At 33.4% G+C, this 24326-nt stretch overlaps 2 protein-coding genes across 2 annotated transcripts in view; one reads left to right on the top strand and one right to left on the bottom strand.

Moving 5' to 3' along the window:
* LOC139523232 (regulator of G-protein signaling protein-like) overlaps positions 1 to 9389 on the bottom strand; it is a 37264-nt gene extending 27875 nt beyond the window's left edge. The window contains exons 1-7 of the mRNA XM_071317078.1: positions 9266 to 9389; positions 8496 to 8578; positions 7820 to 7897; positions 7281 to 7413; positions 6472 to 6729; positions 5706 to 6209; positions 2145 to 2701 (exon numbers count right to left, since the gene is read on the bottom strand). Of these exons, the coding sequence (XP_071173179.1) occupies positions 2145 to 2701; positions 5706 to 6209; positions 6472 to 6729; positions 7281 to 7413; positions 7820 to 7897; positions 8496 to 8578; positions 9266 to 9284 (1632 nt within the window). The 5' untranslated portion in view covers positions 9285 to 9389. The remainder of the gene's footprint in view (positions 1 to 2144; positions 2702 to 5705; positions 6210 to 6471; positions 6730 to 7280; positions 7414 to 7819; positions 7898 to 8495; positions 8579 to 9265) is intronic.
* Positions 9390 to 12564: 3175 nt separating this feature from the next.
* LOC139523231 (uncharacterized) lies at positions 12565 to 23627 on the top strand. The gene is made up of 3 exons (XM_071317077.1): positions 12565 to 12888; positions 18418 to 18606; positions 22543 to 23627. The coding sequence occupies exons 1-3, from the start codon at positions 12597 to 12599 to the stop codon at positions 23274 to 23276; spliced, it is 1215 nt and encodes a 404-aa protein (XP_071173178.1). The 5' UTR covers positions 12565 to 12596; the 3' UTR covers positions 23277 to 23627.
* Positions 23628 to 24326: the final 699 nt, after the last annotated feature.

Here is a 24326-nt window from a genome sequence, read left to right as displayed (position 1 = left end):
GTCAAGACGTCGATAACGTCAGATAAAAACAAATTGTCAATGCGCAGGAAAAAGATATAGTTCCTTACATTTTCTACATTAATTTCATAAAAAAAAAGCGATTTGCCAATGTAATAAAAAGAATAACTAATCGCCGTATTTGAATATAAAAAATAAGACAACTTGTGGAACGCCGCTATGGATTAAACTCGTGCTGCGCATAGGTTATATAAAAAAAGAGGCAAAATGAATGCTAAATATTTTCAACTACATGCACTGGTCTAGTCAGAAAAGTGACATTCTTCAAAACCAAACCGGAAAATCAAAATGAAAGATAAGTCACACAATTGTAATGTTAAAGCAAACTTATTTCAGATTATACATCAGAAAAAAGATAAGTTAGTGTTGTATATTCGTGAAATATTTGCCGCTGAACTATCTATTACTCAATAAGTTGAGACTTATATGATTGTTGAGACTTATATGATTGTTGAATTATAACAATGCTATATACTGGTATCCCTAATTTTGTGGTGATATGCAAAGATCTGCAAAGTGTTCAGTCGAACTCTTCATCGATGGTGCTTAACCCTCTTGCTGCCGACCGTTTTTCAAGGTTGCATTTCATATGCCGGAAAATACGACAGCTCAACGTCTGTGACGTAACATGCCAAACAACGACGTCATTCGATATATGACGTCACGACAAAATGACCACTACATTTGGGACCAATTGGAGAAAAACATGACCCTGTTTATTCTTCTGTATTTTAATTGAAAGAGATACAGCATTGATAAGAAGCTTGCATAAATTTATCCATGGACATATGTGTCCCTCCGGCACTGCCGGTTTGAACATATGTGTCCCTCCGGCAGCAAGAGGGTTAAGAAAAAAACAGACCCGCGCCAAGTATGAAGAAACTGAGAACACTGATCGTTTTTTTTTAATCATTCGATGATATCAAATCTTACATTTGATGATGCTTTATAGAGGGCGTAAAGAGAGGGGGTAGGCTCTTATCATAGAGTATAAACAAACAATTGATTTTGGTATTTTTAGAACACTGTATACACTTAAGTATCGCAAGAAAAAGTTTCACGAAAGTTGTGAGGGGAAAATGCATCAGCTTGAATAGTTCTTATGGTGCGAGTTACACCATATTCCCCTAACTACACGAAAGAAGGCGAAATAAAATGCCATTTAACGATGAACGAACAATCAAAACTTTCTTGCACATTGATCTTTTTACCGATTTCACAAATTACGATGAATAACGACAACCTTTTTCACGGCTGCACGTGGAAAAAAAATGTCAAAACATGTTGCACGAAAATAACCCTTTACATGTACCACCCTCTTTATATCAAAATACATAAATTGAGCTATAATATTTTCATCAATATATCTTCATTGATAATGATATTCATCATGCTATAAGAATCTTCATTTATTTCCATATTGTCGGGTGTTTCAAATAGTATTCTAGAAAAGAATAAAAAAAAAACAACTTCGAATTCTAGCCTGAAAATTAAACAAAAATCACTGGAAATACGCATTCGCTACGTGAACTCAAGTTAATTCAAAGATGGCCGGAGATATGGGAAATTTCCGCGAATATATGAGATGTCCAATTAATCGATTACGGAGGATATCGTGCATGTGCTTGTACGGTAATGTGTTGATGTTACGTTACGTATCATTTTAGTAACGTCATTGAAATATGTATGGCAACGTAATCATGTGAAAAAAACAACGTCTCGGCGCTGAAAGGGTTAATCCATGCGTCGTTCGGTCACGCGTTGTCTTATTTTTGATATTCAAATACGGCGATTAGTTATACTATAAATATTCTAAATATTCTATTTTTTTCTAAAGAAAAAGCAATGGAAAATCGAGTTTGTTACAGTTTGTCATCGTCGTGCTTTGCATTAGGTCTCCTCCAATTTCTCATCCTGAACTGGATGGTAAGTAATTCAAAAGAGGTGTATATGAACTTTCATTCAAACTCCAACTTCTTCTACTTGACTCGCCTTTCTGCATTGAACCATTGCTAAAGCTCAGTGTAAGATATTGACAAATATAATGTCTACCCATGTTAAAATGAGCAATGACATGAAGGAATTATAAAAAAAATAACAGATGCATTTAATTCTTCAGTATTTACCCCTGTGACAAAGTCCTGGACAAAACATAACAAAGTTGCATCATCTTGTCGCGATAAACTGGTATATATCGACATTTTCACGCTTTCAGGCAACAAATCGTCACTGCCGTTTACAAGATATTGGTTGAAGATGACCTGTGCCAAATGTTGTTTTATAGAATGGCCAAACTCGTCTCGGTGTGAGTCGTCGGCATCTAGATACTGTCGAACATCGGTCCACAATTTGAGCAATTTTTCGTCTCTCGTCTTTCCTGAACGGTTCAAGAACGACTGTAATGGATTTCCCGCCAAATTGTCCGCGGCGAGAGCAAACATCACCTTACTGTTAGTTTTTTGGTCTTTCTTGATACGGTTTTTACCACTGATGTATGTAGCTAAGGATGGGGGTATACTTAGGGTTGGACGAATTAGAGTAAACGAAGGAGTTGTCGTTCGTAATACTACGGTTTCAGAAGAATATATCCTAGGTTCAGCACTGCCAAAATCCAACGAATCAGATGCTTGCGATGAAATATTTGATTTTGATTCTTTAGGTTCGACATATTCTAGTCTTCCACCTACAATACATAAAATTATCGTTAACTATCTGTCCTCTTTAAGCAATAAAGTTCTGTATTTATCCTAACTTTTGGAAGAGCTATTATTACAATACAAAGGGGGACGCTATCTAGCTGAAGGACAAACATTAGCATGACAAAACAAAACCCAACATATTTATATAAAAAAAAAATCGTTGTAAATTAAAGAAAGAAAAAGTCGTAATGCCCCCACATGCAAGTTCAAATACATAATGTAGTACTTCACGAATAGAAGTCACAAAGTTTAACGTTCGTTTTGGGGTTGATTAGTGGCTGTGAGACGTCATCTTGTAGTCCATGTAGAAACATAGAAAAAATTAAAAACCAATTGTTCAGAGAACAATTGAAGGTCTTTCCACCAGTAAGGAGCCATTTTGATATGTAAATATTTTAATTCGGTTTTAAAGGTCAATATCCCGATTTTGTTTTTTGTCCATGGATTTATGAGTTTTGAACAGCGGTATACTACTGTTGCCTTTATTCAGCTTCAAATGACAGCTTATGTACGCTGATTCAAAAAATGTAAGGTTTCTATACAAAAGAATATAAATAAGGGAGATAATTTTCTACTTCCGGTTCAAAAGGTGTTATTTCCGGTATTGGTTTATAGTTTACTTGGACACTGATTCCAAAAATATATGGTTTTACATACTTTTACAAGTATTTATTACAAAACATAGCTACTTCCGGTTAGTTTTTTCAAGGTCACATTGCTTGCAACCTAATGCAAACAGTGTTATACCTTTATCGTGAATACATATGAGGTAAAAGCAAAGGTCAAAATCAAGAACGTTAATTTAACACATGACCTTGGGCTCAATTTCAATGTCATAAACCAAGGACCTCAAATCAAGACTCTAGGTCTCTACTTTATATTGTTAATGAGTTATATTACCATACAACTGATATTAGATATAAAAGGGAGAAAATCTTGCATCAAATGTTTACGTACCCTTTCGACTAAAATGTACGTGTTACAACATGTCGCAACTAACAATTTAGGAAAAATAATTTGTTGATATCTTATATGGTTTCTGGAAATGAGTAAAAATAAGCCAAAATCAAAATTTAGAATATGACCTTGACCTTTGATCTTGACCTAATTTTCATTTTTTTGGACCAAGGATCACAAATCAAAAGACCCTAGGTCTCTATCACTTATGGTTTACCAGTTAGAAATGCATATTACTTATATCAAACATAAAAGGGGGAAAACTCTCATATGGAATCTCTATACGGCTTCGGTTAAAATAAAACAGAACATCCTGACGATATGTATCGAGCAATTTGGAAAAATAAATTTGTTGGTTTCTTATACGGTTGCGAAGCCTTAGGAATCACAAGAAAAACAGTGTTCGGGGAGGAGATATCCCCAAACACTGTTTTTCTTGTGATTCCTATGGCTTCGCAACCATATAAGAAACCATATTAAAAAAAAGCGTATAAACTGTTCGATAACATATTATATTCCAAATATCTAAGCCAGGCCACAATTAAAAAAAATTTGGTTTGCCCAAACCCTACCCAAAGGTTGAGATAGTGGGTAGGTAGGTAGGCATTTTCTTTTTTTTTCAAGAAGAGAAATTGAAGTATCGTGTGTTTATTAGTCTTCATGCCTGTCGTATTAAAAAAAAACTTCTTCAAATCAGGACAATAAAAGAATTTGAGTAGGCAGCTTTTTTCTGGGTAGGTAGCGTTTGGGACAACAAACCTATTCTTTTTTTATGGCCCAACATACTGCGAAACAAAAACACAGCGAAGGAAAAAATTAGGCGGAAGAAAAAAAAAATAATAATCAGAAGAAAACCAATAGGTCTTTCCACGGAAAAGTGGAAAGACCTAAACATCGGAAAAATTATTAGGAATTGAAGAATCTACCAAACACCTTATAATATCAAAAGGTGGTTTCTTTCACAAGAAAAGTTATCATAGTGATTATTCATATCTAGAGTACGGAATCCTTTTGTGATCCTACTTAATACCTTCCTTGTCCTTGTATCGGCCTTTTTGTGTGTTTGTTATTACTACATTGGCTAGAGGTATAGGGGGAGGTTTGAGATCTAAAAAAAACATGTTTAACCCCGCCACATTTTTGCGCCTGTCCAAAGTCAGGAGCCGCTGGCCTTTGATAGTCTTGTATGATTTTTAAATTTTAGTTTCTTGTGTATATTTCGGAGTTAAGTATGACGTCCAATATGTGAAAGATACAACAGAAAACAGCCGAATTCCATCTATGTGTTTTCAACACAGCGAGAAAATCCCACGACCGGAGGCGGGCTTTAGCTGGCCCCTAAACAAAAATGTGTATTGTTGTAATGAATATTGACGCCACACTAAAGAACACACCATATAAATGAACTAAAATTAAAAGCCAGAGGCTCTAGACATGTGGGACAGGCGTAAAATGCTGCGGGGTTAAACATGTTATGTCAAATCTCAGCCCTCCAATATACCTCTAGCCAATGTAGAATAAACAAAAATACAGCGATACGCACAGTAAGTTTAAAAGAAGTCCGAGTCCGATATCTAAATATGTAACAAAAGAAACTATAAAGCTAATGATATAAAGGTCAACATCGTCTTAAACATCCCTGAAATATTCGCCACTGGACACTAAATTTAAACAGGAACGCTCGTGATTTAGGGATAAGTTTACACATTTTTAGGATAAGTTCTCGAATTTCCTAAATAGAACATTAAAACCCGTCTAAAGTCAAATTTACTCGCATGGCTTAGCATGTTCACAAGTACTGGTTGATATAATTGCAGTGTGCGCATAACATGTTTCTGGAATGACCCTCATCTGGTAGGTTCGTGATTAAGAGATTGGACAGCAAAAACTTGAGGCCTTGATGGGTATATTATACTGACTCTCAGTGAATAAAAGGAACTCTGAAAACATTTCCAATCAAAGTTAGCATAATACCTCTAGCTATTGAAAGAAATATCTGAAAACATTTCAAGTTCAAAGCAATTATAATACCTCCAGCTATTGAAAGAAAATCACTAATTTTAACATCTTCTCCACCATCTGGTATACTACAGGACTCTAATGACATCCTGTCTAAAGGACTGGAACCAGTATATTGTGTCCTAGGTTTGTCGGATCTTGCTGAAACAGGTTTTATCCGTATATCCTTCATTTCACCGTCGATGTTCGACTCGATTAATTTCGTCGGTGATGAATCCGGGTGATATATTTTTGGAAACATTAAATTACAAGTCATCTGCCGCTGTTCCTGTAGTGCGCGTTGATCATACGGAGTTCCTCGCTTTAAAACGGCCAGATATTGCTTTGGTACAGTCTTAAGAAGATTCAGTAGGTATCTTGGCACCCAATACATTCTCAGTGCTGCTAATATCAAACGTTGAAGTTGTTGGAAGGCATCGTCTGAATTTTTACGATAGATAACATTTCCGCTTCCAAAATCTTCAATAAGCTGATTCTGTATTTCTGTTTCCGGGATAAGTTCAAAATTTAGTTTTCCTGAAATAAGAACAAAGAGATTTTATTCCATTTATACCGCTAAAAAAACTATAAATAAAATTGTATTCTTTGGAGAGTAAGCAATTTTTCTATAGCCATAAATTGACCCTCAGGCCAGTATCGATTGTTATGTGTACTTTTTGTTACCCTTCAATTTACTAGAGTTTTTGGTAAAAATTGCTTCTGAAAATCATCCATCATAATATACGCCTTTAATTATAAATCAAGCATGAGATCAAAAAGATACGAAAAAGTGTATAACCTTCAAACGCAGCGTGTCTTCCAGCAGTCTTAAGTTCATGTATAGCGCCATCTGCCAAGTAAATATTCCTTATGTATAGCATCAGTCTTTGGCGTTGTTCCCCGGGAGGCATGCGCCGATGTCTTTCGAGGTCAAGCCAGCATCGATAGCATTTTTCACCCGGAGTGCCGATTAGGGATTCTCGAAATAACTGCAACCCGACTGCATTTCCTAAAATGTTTCTGGTAAGTGTAGCCTGATCATCAGCCTCGTCGACATCTACAAACAAAATGAGATGGTATTACAAATAAAATTACAATATCAATCGTCCAAACGGGATTTAATAAATTATCAAGTGGGGAGCGGGGGGTGCTTCGTGTATATATAAATTCCTCCTGAAGGGGCAGTGCTAGAGTTCTAGAACTTTTTATAAATATGAAACTGACTCCGGCATTGAATTGCAAACATGTCACGTTTATCCCCTCCGCGTTTTTGCGCCTGTCCCAAGTCAGGAGCCTCTAGCTGGCCTTTGTTAGTCTTGTATTATTTTGAATTTTAGTTAATTCATATGTTTTGGAGTTTTGTATAACGTCCATTTTCACTGAAATTGTACACAATTTTGTTAAGGGGTGACCCTGGACTCGAATCGAAGTCCACCTCCGGAAGCGGTATTTTCGCGCTGTGTTGAAGATCTATTGGTGGCCGTCTGCTGTTGTTTTGTTTACTCTTAATTTTGTCTGTTTGTTGTCTCTCTTGGTACATTCCCAATTTAAATATTTATGAATAAAAAAAATGAAAGTATCAAAGATTTGGATAAAACACGTACTTACTTTTACCTGGTAGATTTAAGTTAACATCACGAATTCTACTGCTTAACATATACTCTGTACATAAGGTCGATTTGGAAAAGCCTGGGTATCTCTTTGTGTACAACCAATGTACTACTTCTCTCCGGTCCACAAGCTGAAAGTACACGTGATATAATGACTGAATTATCAGTTTGCCTTGAAATATTTTATTTTTCTCCTTTTATACATTTTTATTGAAGGTTCGATGATGATACAATTTCAATCATCCCAAAAAGGTATGATTGCTTAGCAGTACCATAAATTAATGCAAGCTTTAAGTTTGGTTTTTGTGTTCTTTTTTATGATATTGAGAGAAAATTTTACTTGAAGGTTTTCTTTGCAAAACTGTATATACATTTTTTATTTCATTTTATAGGTTACAATATAATTGTTTTTGTTTGAATGTGATGTTATTTTTTTCTGGAAACAACTAAAATTTAGATAAATGGAAGATTTTTCTTTATCAAATGTCTTTAAATCAAAACATGACTTTATTCTTCTATCTAGTAGTACGTACTTACATTTTTCTTCTTTCTAATTGGTGGTTCATAAGAGAACGCTCTTTCAATGAAATTGTAGATCACATGTTGTCCAAATATCTGCAACAGAATTTCAGATAATTTGATTTCTTGTATCGCACGTCATATTTGTTATATTTGCGAAATTTGAAGGAAACTTGACTGATGTATGATTGAGAGTTATCTTTAACAAATAAAACCAAAAAAAAAATACAAAAATTACATCATTATGAATAAAAAGCTCGTTGACATACTTTTTGGTTTTATCTTAAATTAAAACACCATATGGCATATCCTTTCTCCTGTCCCCGTCTCGTTTCCGTGAAAAAATCGACGATAAATATGCGTTTAATACCGACACAGTATTTTAATCTATACTTATAAATTCATACAATCACATTCAAAAGTTTGTTTAACTATGTTCTAACAGTTGTTTGTCTTTTTTCAACACAGAAAGCCAAATAATGAACAGAAAAGATAGACCAAAATCACAATTTGACAGAACTTTATATAAGATCGAGTTCTATCCGACGATCAGGATGTACGTATGCTATACATTATTCATTGCATCAGTTTGGTAAGTGCATGCAGATATTATGTGTAATGAATTTATGCATCATATCCTATGTTTATAATTTACTTAGTTGAATAATTTCTTTTCATTGCATTCAATACATACCGGTAGACTTAAATATATGTTGAAATAATCCACAAATGCACGGTCTTCTAGCAGGACCACAAAATCGTCTTCCGATATATCGCCTGAAAACGAAATATAAGGGTTAGGCTATCGTTAGGTATTGGTTAGGATAAGGTAAGTAATACATCTATACGGGTTGGAGCCCTTAAAAAAGTTTAAGCACACATGCCAGTGTGACAGTAATCCAATAACAAATGCACTAAACCCCTACCAAAATATTTAGATAACATAAGCCACAACGACTGAAAAGCACCATTACATACGACGAACTCTAAGATTTATTTTGAGACAAGACCAGATTTAGCTCACCAAGATGATCCAAGATAATGTAAATTTAAAAAAAAAAAACAGTAAGTTTAAAGTTCTATTGAAAAATGTCAAAGCTTACAGTATAATGAATGAGCTTTTTACATGATTTAAAACTATGTTTACCCAAAGTTCAACTTATATCAAAATTCAGTAAACTGTAGGACTTCACAGTCTTCACACAGGGGCGGATCCAGCTATTTTAAAAGGGGGTTCCCAACCAGAGTAAATGGGGGTTCCAACTATATGTTCCCATTCAAACGCATTGATCGTCCAAACAGGAGGGTCTAACCGCCGCCCAACCCCCTGGATCCGCCACTGTCACACAGAATTTAGACTTGTTCTAGGTACGTATACATTGTTTGATATAATATATTGTACATAATATATAATAACATGTGATAGATAATGAATACTTGAATTATTTGCTACATAATACTTACTGTTTTCTAGAATCCCCATGCTGTATAACGCGTCCGACCCTCTCCCCCGATGAAGCCTTCTTGTTGACGTTGTTGTTAGGCGGCCATTCAAACACTGTGACGTTACCCTAATAAGAAACGTCACATAAACCATAAGGATTAATTGAGGTAGATATCGGTTAGTATCATTAAGTTAGTTAAAAGCTGACTATGCGGTATGGGCTTTGCTTATTGTTGAAAGCCGTACGATGACCTACAGTTGTCTCATTGGCAATCATACCACACCTTCTTTTTTATAGGTAAAATAATTTTATTTTGGAAAATTATTTTACATAGACTAATTTAAGTTAGGGGGGGCAGGGGGCCCGGGCCCCCCCTTTTTGGAAAAAAATTTGGTTGCTTATATAGGGAATCACTGAAGCGTGACTGCAGCGAGCCCCCTCTTAGGTCAGTCAGTGGGCTTATGAAAATTATGAAAATTTCTGGATCCGCCACTGGAGGCTTTATTAAACATTTGGGTAGGGAGGCAGTGCTAATTTTTTTGGGGAGGATGAGGGCCTTTGGCTTTGAATGATCTTGAATTAACGTTAACAGCATATTACCTTCGATACGTGAAAAAAAATATTGTTATAATGATTCAGATAACAATCCAAAACAGTCAACTTTTTTAAACGGTTTTCCAAAGCGACATCTTCTGAATGAATAAGTTTCATTTTGAAATTTAAAAAAATCAGCATTTACTCAGTTTTAATGCCATTGTTCTTTAATTTGTCATTTTCGTTGTTCCGCGATATGTCGGTTTATGTAGTGCGCCCAATAATTCTTAGTTGTATATATGCGATATCTTGGAAATTTCGACTGTAGAAATCACGTAAGCATGTAGAAGATAATTCAGTCGTTTTTCAATTCTGATTTTGAGGCTATTAATTCTTTAAGACATGCATCAATGATTGCATGGTGTTCCTAGACCTTTCTAAGAAATCTAATGAGCGTCATTCAATCTACAACAATAGTCAGACAAATGCATGCCAATACTAGCACCCAGGGGCGGATCCAGCCATTTAAAAAATTGGGGGGGGGGGTTCCCAACCCAGGATAAAGGGGGGAGGGGGTTCCAACTATATGTCCCCCTTCAAATGCATCGAGTGGCTAAAAGTTCTGAGTTCCGTCAATGGCACCGGTATCTCGAGTTCCAAGTTGCGATCATAAATAAATATCTATAATTAGACGGTACGAGTTGGGATACATAAAGGATTTAACTTGCGTATATATACCACCTAGGATTACTCGTCAAATGAGGTGCTCCTTCATCGGAGGGGGTTTGATTTTGAGTTGCAGTCACTAGTTTCATTCCCCAGTACTAAAAAGTTCGAAGATTATGGAAAATAGAAATATTGAAAATATTTTTAGGCAGTGCTTTAGTGATTATTCAGTTGAAAATGATTTATTCATTAACAATAGACTTTTTCATAACATAAAGATATTAGATACAAATGCACAAGACAAGAAATCATTTTTAAATGCGAGCGTTGAGTACTGTGTCGGAGAAGGTTTACCGTGTTACTGGTTTTGGGCGAAAGCTATTGAAGAAATTACAGAAAGTTACTGTGGAGAAAACAAAGAAACTTTAAGAGATTGCGTTTTTAGGCTGTTTAAATTTTTACAAGATGGTATGTCAAGTTTCCCAAAAGAGCATTTTTTCAGTCAGGGGTGCTACTTAAACAATAGATATAGGAAGATGTGGTGTGAGTGCCAATGAGACAACTCTCCATACAAATAACAATTTAAAAAGTAAACCATTATAGGTTAAAGTACGGCCTTCAACACGGAGCCTTAGCTCACACCGAACAACAAGCTATAAAGGGCCCCAAAATTACTAGTGTAAAACCATTCAAACGGGAAAACCAACGGTCTAATCTATATAAACAAAACGAGAAACGAGAAACACGTATATATTACATAAACAAACGACAACTACTGTACATCAGATTCCTGACTTAGGACAGGTGCAAACATTTGCAGCGGGATTAAACGTTTTAATGGATCCAAACCTTCTCCCTTTTTCTGAAACAAAAGTCCGTTTTGTTTTTTTATTATCGTCTTGGTACCTGTTTTGACGCGGACCAGAAATGACGCACCAATTTAGTTTTGGGTTTTATATTTCTAAACAAAAGATGTGACGTCATCGATAATTACTATTTATAACATGATGGTGAAGGTCATATGACTACAACATAGATGCCTCAAACTCTGTCCAGAAATGTTATTATTGCTTGAATTAGTAAAGATAATGCAATTTCTGCCATTTTATTAAGGTCAAAAACAGTTTACCCTTCCCAGAATGATTATCAGTCCTAAATCCACTTTGGCCGGCAAAAGTATGTATGCACATGCTGCCCCAGTTTGTGTTTTTCAAATCATATGACTGTCATGTGACATGGTTTTACATTTAAGCGGGAATCACTGTAGAACAAATGATCGTCGCTTATATAATTTTCTATTGTTTATCGATTTTTTTCATTCATTGTACGAAGTATACATTGATAAATGTTTTAATGTCAATGTTGTTTTATGAATGCAATTACTTCTTATTTTCAAGTATATGGAATACATATGTCACTTTGATAAATTTTGAACAATTTTATATAAAATTTGAAATAAAATATAGGTTACAATTAAATTAATGAAAAAAATTGTGTTGCTATCAACATGATCATAAAAGTGACTGTAAATGTCAAAATTTGTTATTAAAATTAAATTTGTTGAATAGTGTTAACTTTAAATTATCCGGATTAGTTGTATATATGCGATATCTTGGAAATTTCGACTGTAGAAATCACGTAAGCATGTAGAAGATAATTCAGTCGTTTTTCAATTCTGATTTTGAGGCTATTAATTCTTTAAGACATGCATCAATGATTGCATGGTGTTCCTAGACCTTTCTAAGAAATCTAATGAGCGTCATTCAATCTACAACAATAGTCAGACAAATGCATGCCAATACTAGCACCCAGGGGCGGATCCAGCCATTTAAAAAATTGGGGGGGGGGGGGGGGGGTTCCCAACCCAGGATAAAGGGGGGAGGGGGTTCCAACTATATGTCCCCCTTCAAATGCATCGAGTGGCTAAAAGTTCTGAGTTCCGTCAATGGCACCGGTATCTCGAGTTCCAAGTTGCGATCATAAATAAATATCTATAATTAGACGGTACGAGTTGGGATACATAAAGGATTTAACTTGCGTATATACCACCTAGGATTACTCGTCAAATGAGGTGCTCCTTCATCGGAGGGGGTTTGATTTTGAGTTGCAGTCACTAGTTTCATTCCCCAGTACTAAAAAGTTCGAAGATTATGGAAAATAGAAATATTGAAAATATTTTTAGGCAGTGCTTTAGTGATTATTCAGTTGAAAATGATTTATTCATTAACAATAGACTTTTTCATAACATAAAGATATTAGATACAAATGCACAAGACAAGAAATCATTTTTAAATTCGAGCGTTGAGTACTGTGTCGGAGAAGGTTTACCGTGTTACTGGTTTTGGGCGAAAGCTATTGAAGAAATTACAGAAAGTTACTGTGGAGAAAACAAAGAAACTTTAAGAGATTGCGTTTTTAGGCTGTTTAAATTTTTACAAGATGGTATGTCAAGTTTCCCAAAAGAGCATTTTTTCAGTCAGGGGTGCTACTTAAACAAGTCCGTTTTGTTTTTTTATTATCGTCTTGGTACCTGTTTTGACGCGGACCAGAAATGACGCACCAATTTAGTTTTGGGTTTTATATTTCTAAACAAAAGATGTGACGTCATCGATAATTACTATTCATAACATGATGGTGAAGGTCATATGACTACAACATAGATGCCTCAAACTCTGTCCAGAAATGTTATTATTGCTTGAATTAGTAAAGATAATGCAATTTCTGCCATTTTATTAAGGTCAAAAACAGTTTACCCTTCCCAGAATGATTATCAGTCCTAAATCCACTTTGGCCGGCAAAAGTATGTATGCACATGCTGCCCCAGTTTGTGTTTTTCAAATCATATGACTGTCATGTGACATGGTTTTACATTTAAGCGGGAATCACTGTAGAACAAATGATCGTCGCTTATATAATTTTCTATTGTTTATCGATTTTTTTCATTCATTGTACGAAGTATACATTGATAAATGTTTTAATGTCAATGTTGTTTTATGAATGCAATTACTTCTTATTTTCAAGTATATGGAATACATATGTCACTTTGATAAATTTTGAACAATTTTATATAAAATTTGAAATAAAATATAGGTTACAATTAAATTAATGAAAAAAATTGTGTTGCTATCAACATGATCATAAAAGTGACTGTAAATGTCAAAATTTGTTATTAAAATTAAATTTGTTGAATAGTGTTAACTTTAAATTATCCGGATTGAAGCAATTTTTCGAACATCAGGTACACTGCAAGTGGTTTTTACTGGTTTGTTTATAGTGCGTCATTACTGGTACCCATCATAAGTTGACAGTCCGTTTGTAATGTTAGCAAACATGTTTTTTATTGCTTTTACTGTTTCAAAAATCAACTGTTTAATGATTGAAATACATTAACAAGTGATCAATCTTTCATTCTATTCCGTGTTTCTTTTTCTTTTAAATGGTAGATTAAATGCAGAGACAAACACAACGTTAGGTGCGTCATTACTGGTTCCTCGGGGATATCACCTACATTTTGTATTTCAGTGATTTTTTTAAATTCAGTTATCACCTATTTAAGCAATTTTGGTGTTTCCTTTTGATCTTCAAATGCTAATTTCATTGATTTTCCATATTTTCACAAACCTTTCTATAATTTCCCTACATAAATCAATTATCCCTTTATCTTTGGATATCAATTTCACCAGTGCTCTTGGGTAGTAAGTTAGTGCGCTAAAGCTTTTAAATATGTAATATTTTAGACGATGAATTTCAATTTTCTTTAACTGTAAAATTAATAAAATTAAACATGTTAAAAGAGAAATCTTTCTAAAATATTATATATTTATACAAAAATATGTAAATTTTCATACACTTAATTTTACTGATAAACTTGTGATTATAGTAAATCCATCAACACCAATTGATGTAAAAGTAGTTGTTACTTTTATTAAAGAGTCATTAGAACTGAGGAAAGGAGACCAATAACTGTTTTTATCATATCTATTATAATTTTGTCGAGTTTTCATTATGTTTGTTTTGTCTATGTATTTGCTATAACCAAAATTGGTTTTTGTTTGTTTTGCAAATAAAGATAATAATGTAAAAGTACCCTTGGGAATTGTTTTGTTATCAAATATTCTTAAACTACTCTTACTTTCAGACAAAGCTCAACAATATTAGGTGACGTGATTGGTTTTCTTTAGAATTAGAATGATTTGTTTTAAGTTTATGTCCTGATCTACAAATAATTCCAGTTTTTGCATATTTAAATAAACTGAAAAACTGACAGGCTTATCAAACAAAAGACAATGTCTGCATGTACCTAGTTGTTTTTTTCAATGGGATTCTTGTTTTTATATGCCCGTAAAAATTTTGACGGGACGTATTATGTTATACAAATGTCCGTCTGTCCGTCCATCTGTCCGTCTGTCTGTCCGGCATAAGCATCATAACTTGAGAACAACTTATTCAAATTTTATGAAACTTAATATGGTTGTTTCTTATGATGGTCAAATGATCTTTATACTTTTTGGTGAAAATAAGAATTAAACTTTTTGAGTTACGGCACTTTTTAACTAAAACAGGTGTGTGTTTTTTTCACATGTCGCACTGTATCTCAAAAACGATTCTTGATTATGGCTTAAAACTTTAAACACTTCTTAGTTATATTAATCTCAATATCTGTATACTTTGTGGTGATGCTTCAAAATTCAAAAAAGGGGGAGGGTTTTTTGGGGAAAGACGGCTTCAAGCCGTCAATCCCCTATGGGGTTGACCAGAGTGACACTCCCTCACATCATTCATTTTGTTTTTATACATGTTATAGTGTGGGAAAACCCCCAACAAATCTTACTTAGATTGAAGAGAAGGAGACCCAGAAATGAATAGTTTGACTTTAAACACTTTTTTTTACACATTTCCCTTCTGTTTCTCACGAAATTATCGTATCTTGAACTCTCCTTTACACTATTTACGTTTATTTAACAATCCGGAAAAATTAGTATGACGAGATATTCTAAATATATCCAACCTACATTGTATTTTATAGTGACGTCATTCTTGGAAGAAGCAGGGATATCCTTCACCAGTTCACTGGTTATTTAAATCATTCTTAGAGATCGTGCACTAATCACAAATTTGTATTTGTTAAATCTAAACATAATATTGTTTACTGTAGATGATTTAAACATCAACATGCAATACTTTAATTTGTAGGTCAACAACTTTCAAAATAAACAAAGATCGTGGGGTTACATGACACAGGGGAAAGAAACGATTTTATTACTTTTTTCGGGTCTCACTAATTAGAGACAAGAAGCGTCAAAAAGCGACAAGAAGCGTCAAGAAGACTATTTAGCGACAAGAAAAACATATTCTTCTTGTCGCTTCTTGTCGCTAAAATTCTTTTTGTTGTTAATTAGTGAGACCACTTGTTTCTGTAAAAATTCTGAGAATCTTCCTCCAATTCAGGAGCACCTCAATTGATGAGTAATTATCCACTAAAATAAAAGTTAAAGTATTTAAACACTTCAAATGTGACATTTCATTGGATTAGTAGTCTTCTATTAAAACTAAATTTTTGTGTACCTACATAATCATTGTAATGGTAAAAAAAATTAAAAAAAATTGCATTTTAATAGTTTTAACATATTTATATTTACAAATATTTCAAAATTATGATTTCGAAACAAGCTTCACACAGTTTACATCACTCATATTGTTTTTTGTTATTAGTACCTGTTTCCCTGTGATGAGAGTTGTAACTAAGAACTTTAACAATGGAAATTTAAAACTGAATAGATTTTTCAGTCCACACTTTCTAAAGAAAAAACTTTAAAATCCAAGAGTACTGTCACAAAAAATGGAAAATGGCCCTAGCCTGCAGTTCAGTGGTACACAATCAAGATTTCAAAAAATATTGTAGTTGTTGTGAAATGACAGAATTCAGTTGAGTTTTAGATAATTAGCTATCAACTTTAATCAAATGTTTAGATTTAGAAGATGCAGATCACTTCCATTGGTCCAAATTGAATCCTAAACTAAGGAAATGAAATTACATAAACAACAATTGATTTCAATATTGTCAACCTTTCTACATGTTCTAGCGGTTCTCTTTTTCATTCTTCATATGTAAACTATCAAAAGATACCCCCCCCCCCCCCTTTTCCAAAAACATAATAAAATAGAAACAAGGGCCGTCTTTCCCCTCAGAGCTATTCAGCTCTTTGATTTTACTTGTTGTGCCGTATCTCAAAAACGATTTATGATTATTGCTTAAAACTTTACACACTTCTTTGTTATATTAGTCTAAAGATCTGTATACTTTTTGGTGATGATTCAAAATTTGTTTTTTGAGTTATTGAGTATTTTGTAAAACAGGGGAGGTTATTTTTACATGTTGCGCCGTATCTCAAAAATAATTTATGATTATTGCTTAAAACTTAACACACTTCTTTGTTATATTAATCTAAAGATCTGTATACTTTTTGGATTTTATTCAAAATTTTATTTTGGTAATATTAAGTTTTTTGTAAATAAAAACAGGGTGGGGGGTTTCACATGTCCTGCCGTGTCTCAAAAACAATATGTGGTTATTGCTTTAAACTTTCTCAGAAACTATTTATGATTATTGCATAAAACCTCCACACGACGTTGGGCGTATCATGCGCTCATGGCGCAGCTGTTTATTTTAACAATAAAAAAATCAAGCTTGTGGGAAAAATATATCCAAAAAATGTTATAAACACTTGTTGAAGTGATTACATTTTAACTTCTCAAATTACTTGTTTCAGTGATTTTGTCTGTGTCTGTGTGAAATTTTTTAATATTTCACAGCTGAAACCACTCAAAGAAGTGATTTTGAAATCACTTGTTTAAGTACTACCCCTGACCGTTTTTATTTAGTATTGTACATCTTGTACATGTATAACCTCGTTCATAAATTAGATCTTATTTTTGGCTGACCTGGCCCGAAGGGCCTAGTGAGCTTTTCTTATCACTTGGCGTCTGTCGTCCCTTGTCGTCTGTCGTCCTCATCGTTAACTTTTACAAAAATCTTCTGTGTTCTCCTCTGAAACTACTGGGCCAAATTAAACCAAACTTGGCCACATTAAGCATGAGGGTATTTTGTTTCAAAAAGGGGGAAAATGCAGTTTTTGACTGATATTTTGTGAAACTAAAGCAAAAGTATAACGTTTGCATCATTTCATGCATCAATTGTAAATAACAATATCAGGTGAGCGGCACAGGCTCCTTGGAGCCTCTAGTTTAATTACTTTCTTTTTCTACCATTGGCATTGCTAGACATCTCAGCTGTTCCTGTAAAATATAAGCCATATTAGTGTAACAGCAGTCAAGTCAAGCGTCAAGTGTCACATATTTCTTGGTCTCTCTAATTACATGTAGCAACAAGAAGTATTTTAGCAACAACAAATGAACAAGAACTTGAAGAAGCATCAAGAATCCACATGAAGCAAAATATTAGTGACAAGAAGAAAAGAGAGCTGCGAGAAAGTTTATTTACAATTTAAACATCTGATTATATATACTAAAGATTTACTTTCTTGATACTAATTTCAATTATACTCCTTGTTACTAAATTCTTTTCTTGACGCCTCTTATCATTGCTTATGCTTAAAAAAGAGGGATTTTCCTGTTTTGGGACAATCACTCATAAACACTTTCAACAACTTTTATGAAACTTTGGTGAATTGTTTATATCTATTGATGTGAGATCCTATTTGACAAATGTAAAACAATTCAAATGAGAAAACTAACAGCCTAATTAATGTACAAAAAAAAAATCAATTAAAGCATAAAGACGTACTAAAAGGGCAACAGGCGTATCATTGGATTATAGCGCAGCTCTTTATTTGCTGTCTATTCATGACATGTTTTATATTATGTGATACATGTTGTTAATTTTGCCATAGCATGTTTATGCTTTTGCAATAAAGATTTATTCATTCATCATGTTCATTCATTCTTTTTCAGAAAACAACAGTAGTCTATTGTTAAAAGTTAAAAAGGCAAACACTGTGACAGAAATACAGGCAATTCTTAGCCATCATTTGTTTGGACCATTAACTTCTTCAGGTTATATGAATGATAAACAGTTTCCAAACCATTTAGGAAAATGTCCAGCATGTGGTAAAGATCTTAAACTGGGAGATACAGCTTTTGGTAAGAAATGATATACAATGTACATATGTACTTGATTTATCAACATATTTATAATATATGTATGTATTTTGTTCAATATGTGCAATACATGTATATATCACGGAAGGGTGTTTTTTTGCCTTGTCTGTCTTTTTGTTCTTCAATTCATCTCTTTGTCCTTCTGTTTATCCATTCAACCATCCAAAACTTTTGTTGCATATTATTAGTACACAGCTTGGAATTTTGGTATATTGAATACCAGTATGATATTTGGTATTGAATTTTTAAATGTTATATTGTATCATAACTATTTTCATATCTCCCAGCATTCTCTTCTTGTTTAACCATATATTGTTTTTTTTAAATTTAATATAAAAGAGAAGATGTGGTTTGATTGCCAATGATACAACTCTCCACAAGAGACCAAGTGACACAAAAGTTAACCAAAATGACATTTAATACCTACTTAGCATACATTTCTTATTTCCTAGATGAAGATTCCAGCTTTTACATGTTTAAGTAATTATTTGAAATTTGGTGCCAATGATACAACTCTCCACAAGAGACCAAGTGACACAAAAGTTAACCAAAATGACATTTAATACCTACTTAGCATACATTTCTTATTTCCTAGATGAAGATTCCAGCTTTTACATGTTTAAGTAATTATTTGAAATTTGGTCTCAGACCAAATTTCAAATAATTACAGAGTCACTCTGTAATTTTATTATGATAATTCCTATGGAAGATTTAATCTGTTGGGCAATTGCTGCATTTTTGACAATACATGAATACCTTAAATTTTCTATATCCCTGAAGCATAGAATTTGTTTTCATTGTCTGATAGGGTTATATTTTGCTCACTGTCATCTTCACTATATATTGTTGCATGTACAACGTAGGGATTCTTAAAAAAATTGTTTTCTCAATGCTTCAATCAAAAACCTGCATTTAAGGTGGTACCCAACACTTTGACTTAAACATGTTAAATTAATTTGGCTCGTTTAATTTTCATAAAATTTTGACAAATTATTTACTTTGACCCTTTTACAAAAATATCAAAAAATAAAAAAATTTGAACCAAGCGTTTTATCAGAAAAATTACACTGGTTATATAGCAGTTTGACAAACACTAATTTTGATCATTGTGAAGCTTTATATTGCCTTCACAAGGCAACGTAATTAAAAGGTTTAGCTGATATTACAGAGTTATCTCCCTGGAGTGTTAGGTACCACCTTAAATGATAATATAGATTTTATGATTGCTTATGTTTTGTGGCTTTTGGATGATAAATTAGAAAGCAACTTTTTGAAATTGATTAAAATTTTAATTGGATGTTTTGAGGCATTTTTCTCAAAAAATATAAGCAGAGTTTCATTTTATTACTAAAACAACTTGTTCATTTCTATCAGTCTGTTTTATTTGATTGTCTAAACATCAGTATTCAGGTGATCACTCAACAAAAATTGTAAGACAGAAATGGCAACATTCAGGTCTATTTCTATTGTAATCATTGTACTCATTCTTTTTCAACATATTTATATAATTATATAAAAATGCACTGAATAGGTCCAACAAAAAATATGAGGGTATACATACATTTTTATGCATGCACTGCCTTTGAATGACTGCAAAATTATAGCAACATCTTATAAAATTTATATTAGATCACCTAAGCTCAATTTGGCAAAACATTTATGAACTTTTATCCTAAATGGTCTTCAACTTTGTACTTTATTTGGTCTAACTTTCATGATTAGATTGTCACTGATGAGTCTTTTGTAGGTGAAACTCATATTTGGGTACCAAATTTAAACCCTTGTATGTATAAGGTAAATTTTATTTTAAAAATATGCTGCTATAGAAACAAAATTGTGATCTCTCAGTTGCTGCATTTGGTGAGTTGATCAGTTTCAGTTTAGGTAGCACTCCACAGTTAGGTGTGTAGTTTCGCATTTTGGCCCCTGTGGATTTTTCAAATATGAGAGCTAGTGTGCAATAAAATTCATTTTCGGATAGCTGAGTATTAAAATAGCCTTTGTATTGGGTTTATATGAAAAAATGAGGCTAAAACCCCCATGGGCACTTTCAAAAGTTGGCAGGTATGGACCCCCATTTTTTATTTGATCATTAGGAAGATTTATGAAAACAGTTTCTAAAAAGGTATCACTCAATGGCATTGAAATTCTAGTTTGATCCAAATTTTGGGGGGATATGTGACATGTCCACCCCCCTTTTTGCAATATTTTATGGTAAATAAATGCAGAATGTTGCCATGGATACACATACAAGGAATTAATTTTCACTCTTTTAACTTTTGGAAATCAAATCTATGGAATATACTGATTACATACATATTCACATGTACAACACAAACAGTAAGGTTAATGTATTAGAAATCCAGGAATAGGAGATGATAAAACATTTTGTGGCTCATTTTTAATTTTATTTTCTAACTGTGGAGTGCTACCTTATGGCACATCAGAAAGCACAGAAATGCACTTTTTAAGATAAAATTTACCACAAATCTTTAGTCTTTTATGTTCTTGTTTTAGTTCTGAAGGTAAAAAATCTGCTAGGAATGCAATTTATGTTTATTTTATTGTTAACTGTCCTTAGCAACCAAATATACACATTTTGACACTTAGACATGTTGCGGTCTTAAATTTGTACTCCATTAGCTTCGCCAATGTAACCAAAGATTGCGCTTTATATGATATCCTCAGAATGTATCACTTTATATTTTTGAATGCGAATAAGTCAAATAAACATTTTTAGCAGGATTTTATATTATAATTTGGCATTAATTAAATTTAATGATGCCAGTACTGCTAGAAATTTATACCCTGCTTGAGAGCTTCTAAACCAAGGTTAGGTATGCTATTTACAGCAAAATTGACCTATAAGTGCTTTCAAATACCTAAAAATTGTACAATTTGTCCTCTTTTAAGGTAATTTTATGATTTTAAATAAGATAATGGGAAAAGTTTTAGGAATTTACCCCAAAAATGAGACAGACTTAAAGTTTTTTCACTATGATCCAGCATTTTTTTTTAAATCACTTTTTGTCGCGTTTCAACATCAACTGCTAACCTTCATAAAATCTTTATTACTGAACCAATTTTAAAAACTAAGGTACCATTTTCATCGTAACAGCTAGTAGAACATAGAAAATATAATAAAAATTGAGGCAGGAGGGGAAAAATTTCACCTTAAGGTAGCACTCCACAGTTAGGTGTGTAGTTTCGCATTTTGGCCCCTGTGGATTTTTCAAATATGAGAGCTAGTGTGCAATAAAATTCATTTTTGGATAGCTGAGTATTAAAATAGCCTTTGTATTGGGTTTATATGAACATCAAGATTATGTAATGTATGTAATATAGGCTGTTTTCTGTATGACAGTCGGTATTTGCATGTCCCTACCATACATTGGTCCGGCAATTATTGTAATGTTTTTTTCCAACTTTTTATCGCACAAACTTTGTGATTGGATTTTCAAAAAAATGAGGCGAAAGACCCCCATTTTTTATTTGATCATTAGGAAGATTTATGAAAACAGTTTCTAAAAAGGTATCACTCAATGTCATTGAAATTCTAGTTTGATCCAAATTTTGGGGGAATATGTGACATGTCCACCCCCCTTTTTGCAATATTTTATGGTAAATAAATGCAGAATGTTGCCATGGATACACATACAAGGAATTAATTTTCACTCTTTTAATTTTTGGAAATCAAATCTATGGAATATACTGATTACATACATATGCACATGTACAACACAAACAGTAAGGTTAATGTATTAGAAATCCAGGAATAGGAGATGATAAAACATTTTGTGGCTCATTTTTAATTTTATTTTCTAACTGTGGAGTGCTACCTTAAGCCACAAACCTCTCGAACAAATGTACTAGTCCTATATTAACATGATTAAAGTTTCTTTCATTTTACTTCTAAAGGTAATTATAATGTGTGGCATGGTCATCCAGATATTAGAGTAGACAGATGCCTTGTTAAAATAGGAACTGAAGTTGATGAATGTGGAGAGGATAAATTTGAATATGAGTTAACAGATCCAGTTGCTAAAAGGGTCAAAATAGACGACAATGTTACAGAAACAAGAGATTGGGATGACGGTTCAGAGTTTAATGGTAATGTATACAATGAAATACATATGAGGAAACACGATGTTGAAAATACATTGGATCAAGTATTTGCTCAAACTATAACAAATGCATTCTATCAAGCAAAGGATAATCCTGAGCTAAAAAATCTATTTATGCCATCATTCCTGGCCACAGATAAAAAGGTACAGATTCTTATGTATAATGTAGAAAATGACAGAATGTTGAAGTCTCAGGATATGGAACTCTTCAGTGATACAAGTGATAATGGTTTGAATAATGGAACTGTGATCTGTATATGGATGGCCTTAAACTTTATGGATTTTCAGCAAAAAGATTTAGAAAATGAATTTGAAGCTATCAGATTTGAAAAATCTGGTTTTCAAGAAAGACTGCCAGATGAAATTCTTTCTATATATCAAAGTGAGCTGACGAGTCCCTTGCTAAAGAACGAAAGTGAGAAAGAAAATCAAAATGTTAAAGGAACTGCATATCACCTTTGGAACTCTGAACATACCAGAAGAATGAAAGAAAGGTTGGATGCACTAGATGAAAAGTATTGGACATAATCTCATCATTAAATATACCAAATTATATTTATAGATACGAATATGGTCATCAAGGTATTCAAACCGTACTTATTATGGTCGTTTGTCAACCGAAATCACAGAGATTCATGTAATAAATACCAAAAGAGAAAATGGGTGACACAACAATGTTAAAGTGATTATTTTATATAAAGTCAATGAATAGGTAAAATATTGCAGATACCTGAATAGTAAAAGGTCAATTTTGGTTGTGATGTCCATGGCTGGAAATGGCCTTAGTTAGTACATGTAGTAAATCAGATGTAAATGTTGAAAATAAACATAAAGTGATAAAGTCTGTGTATATGTTGACATTATAATGCTGTCAAGTTGTATGATAATACTTTATAAGTTCACTGAAACTGTAGTGTAGTCAAGGTATTACTGTTATACACATAATAGAAAAATAAAAACAAAGGATATTGGGTACCCATCCATGAGAAGAATTATGCACAGCAAAAAAAAAAACTCACAAAAAGCAACAATGCTTTAATTGCTGTTCTTCATCTTAGTGAGATACCATTTGATTTTTATGGGGGGGGGGGGGGGGGGGGGGGGGGGGGGGGGGGGGGGCTAGGATGAAAAATTGTGTCCTGCCTTTTTTTTAGTTGTAATCTCTGTCCTGCCTTTTTATTTTTCAGTCTATTCGGTCCTGCCTTTTTTTTTCTTAGCTTATCCTGATTTTTTTACAAAAATTGTCATCCTGCCTTTTTTTTTGCCAAGTTACTCATCCTGCCTTTTTTTTTACTCAAAATCCTGTCCTGCCTTTTTTTTCAAATTTCATCCTAGCCCTCCCCCCATTAAAATCAAATGGTAGCTCCCTTAAAGTCATAGTGCTCTTCCTTGGTCACCACTGACAATCATACTACATCTTCTTTTTTGTATAACCCTCAAGGATTATCTCATGTTGAACTGAAGTAGTTCAGACCTTATAAGTTGAGAATCAATTATTGTATAAACTAAAAGACACCAAAGGTAAACAATAATTGACAATGCACTTGCATGTAACCGTATGCAAAACACTACACAGAG

Source organism: Mytilus edulis, chromosome 5 (genome assembly GCF_963676685.1).
Source record: "Mytilus edulis chromosome 5, xbMytEdul2.2, whole genome shotgun sequence".
Taxonomy (NCBI): Eukaryota; Metazoa; Mollusca; class Bivalvia; order Mytilida; family Mytilidae; genus Mytilus; species Mytilus edulis.
Note: the sequence above shows the minus strand (reverse complement) of the source record. Positions and strands in the feature narration are given on the sequence as shown.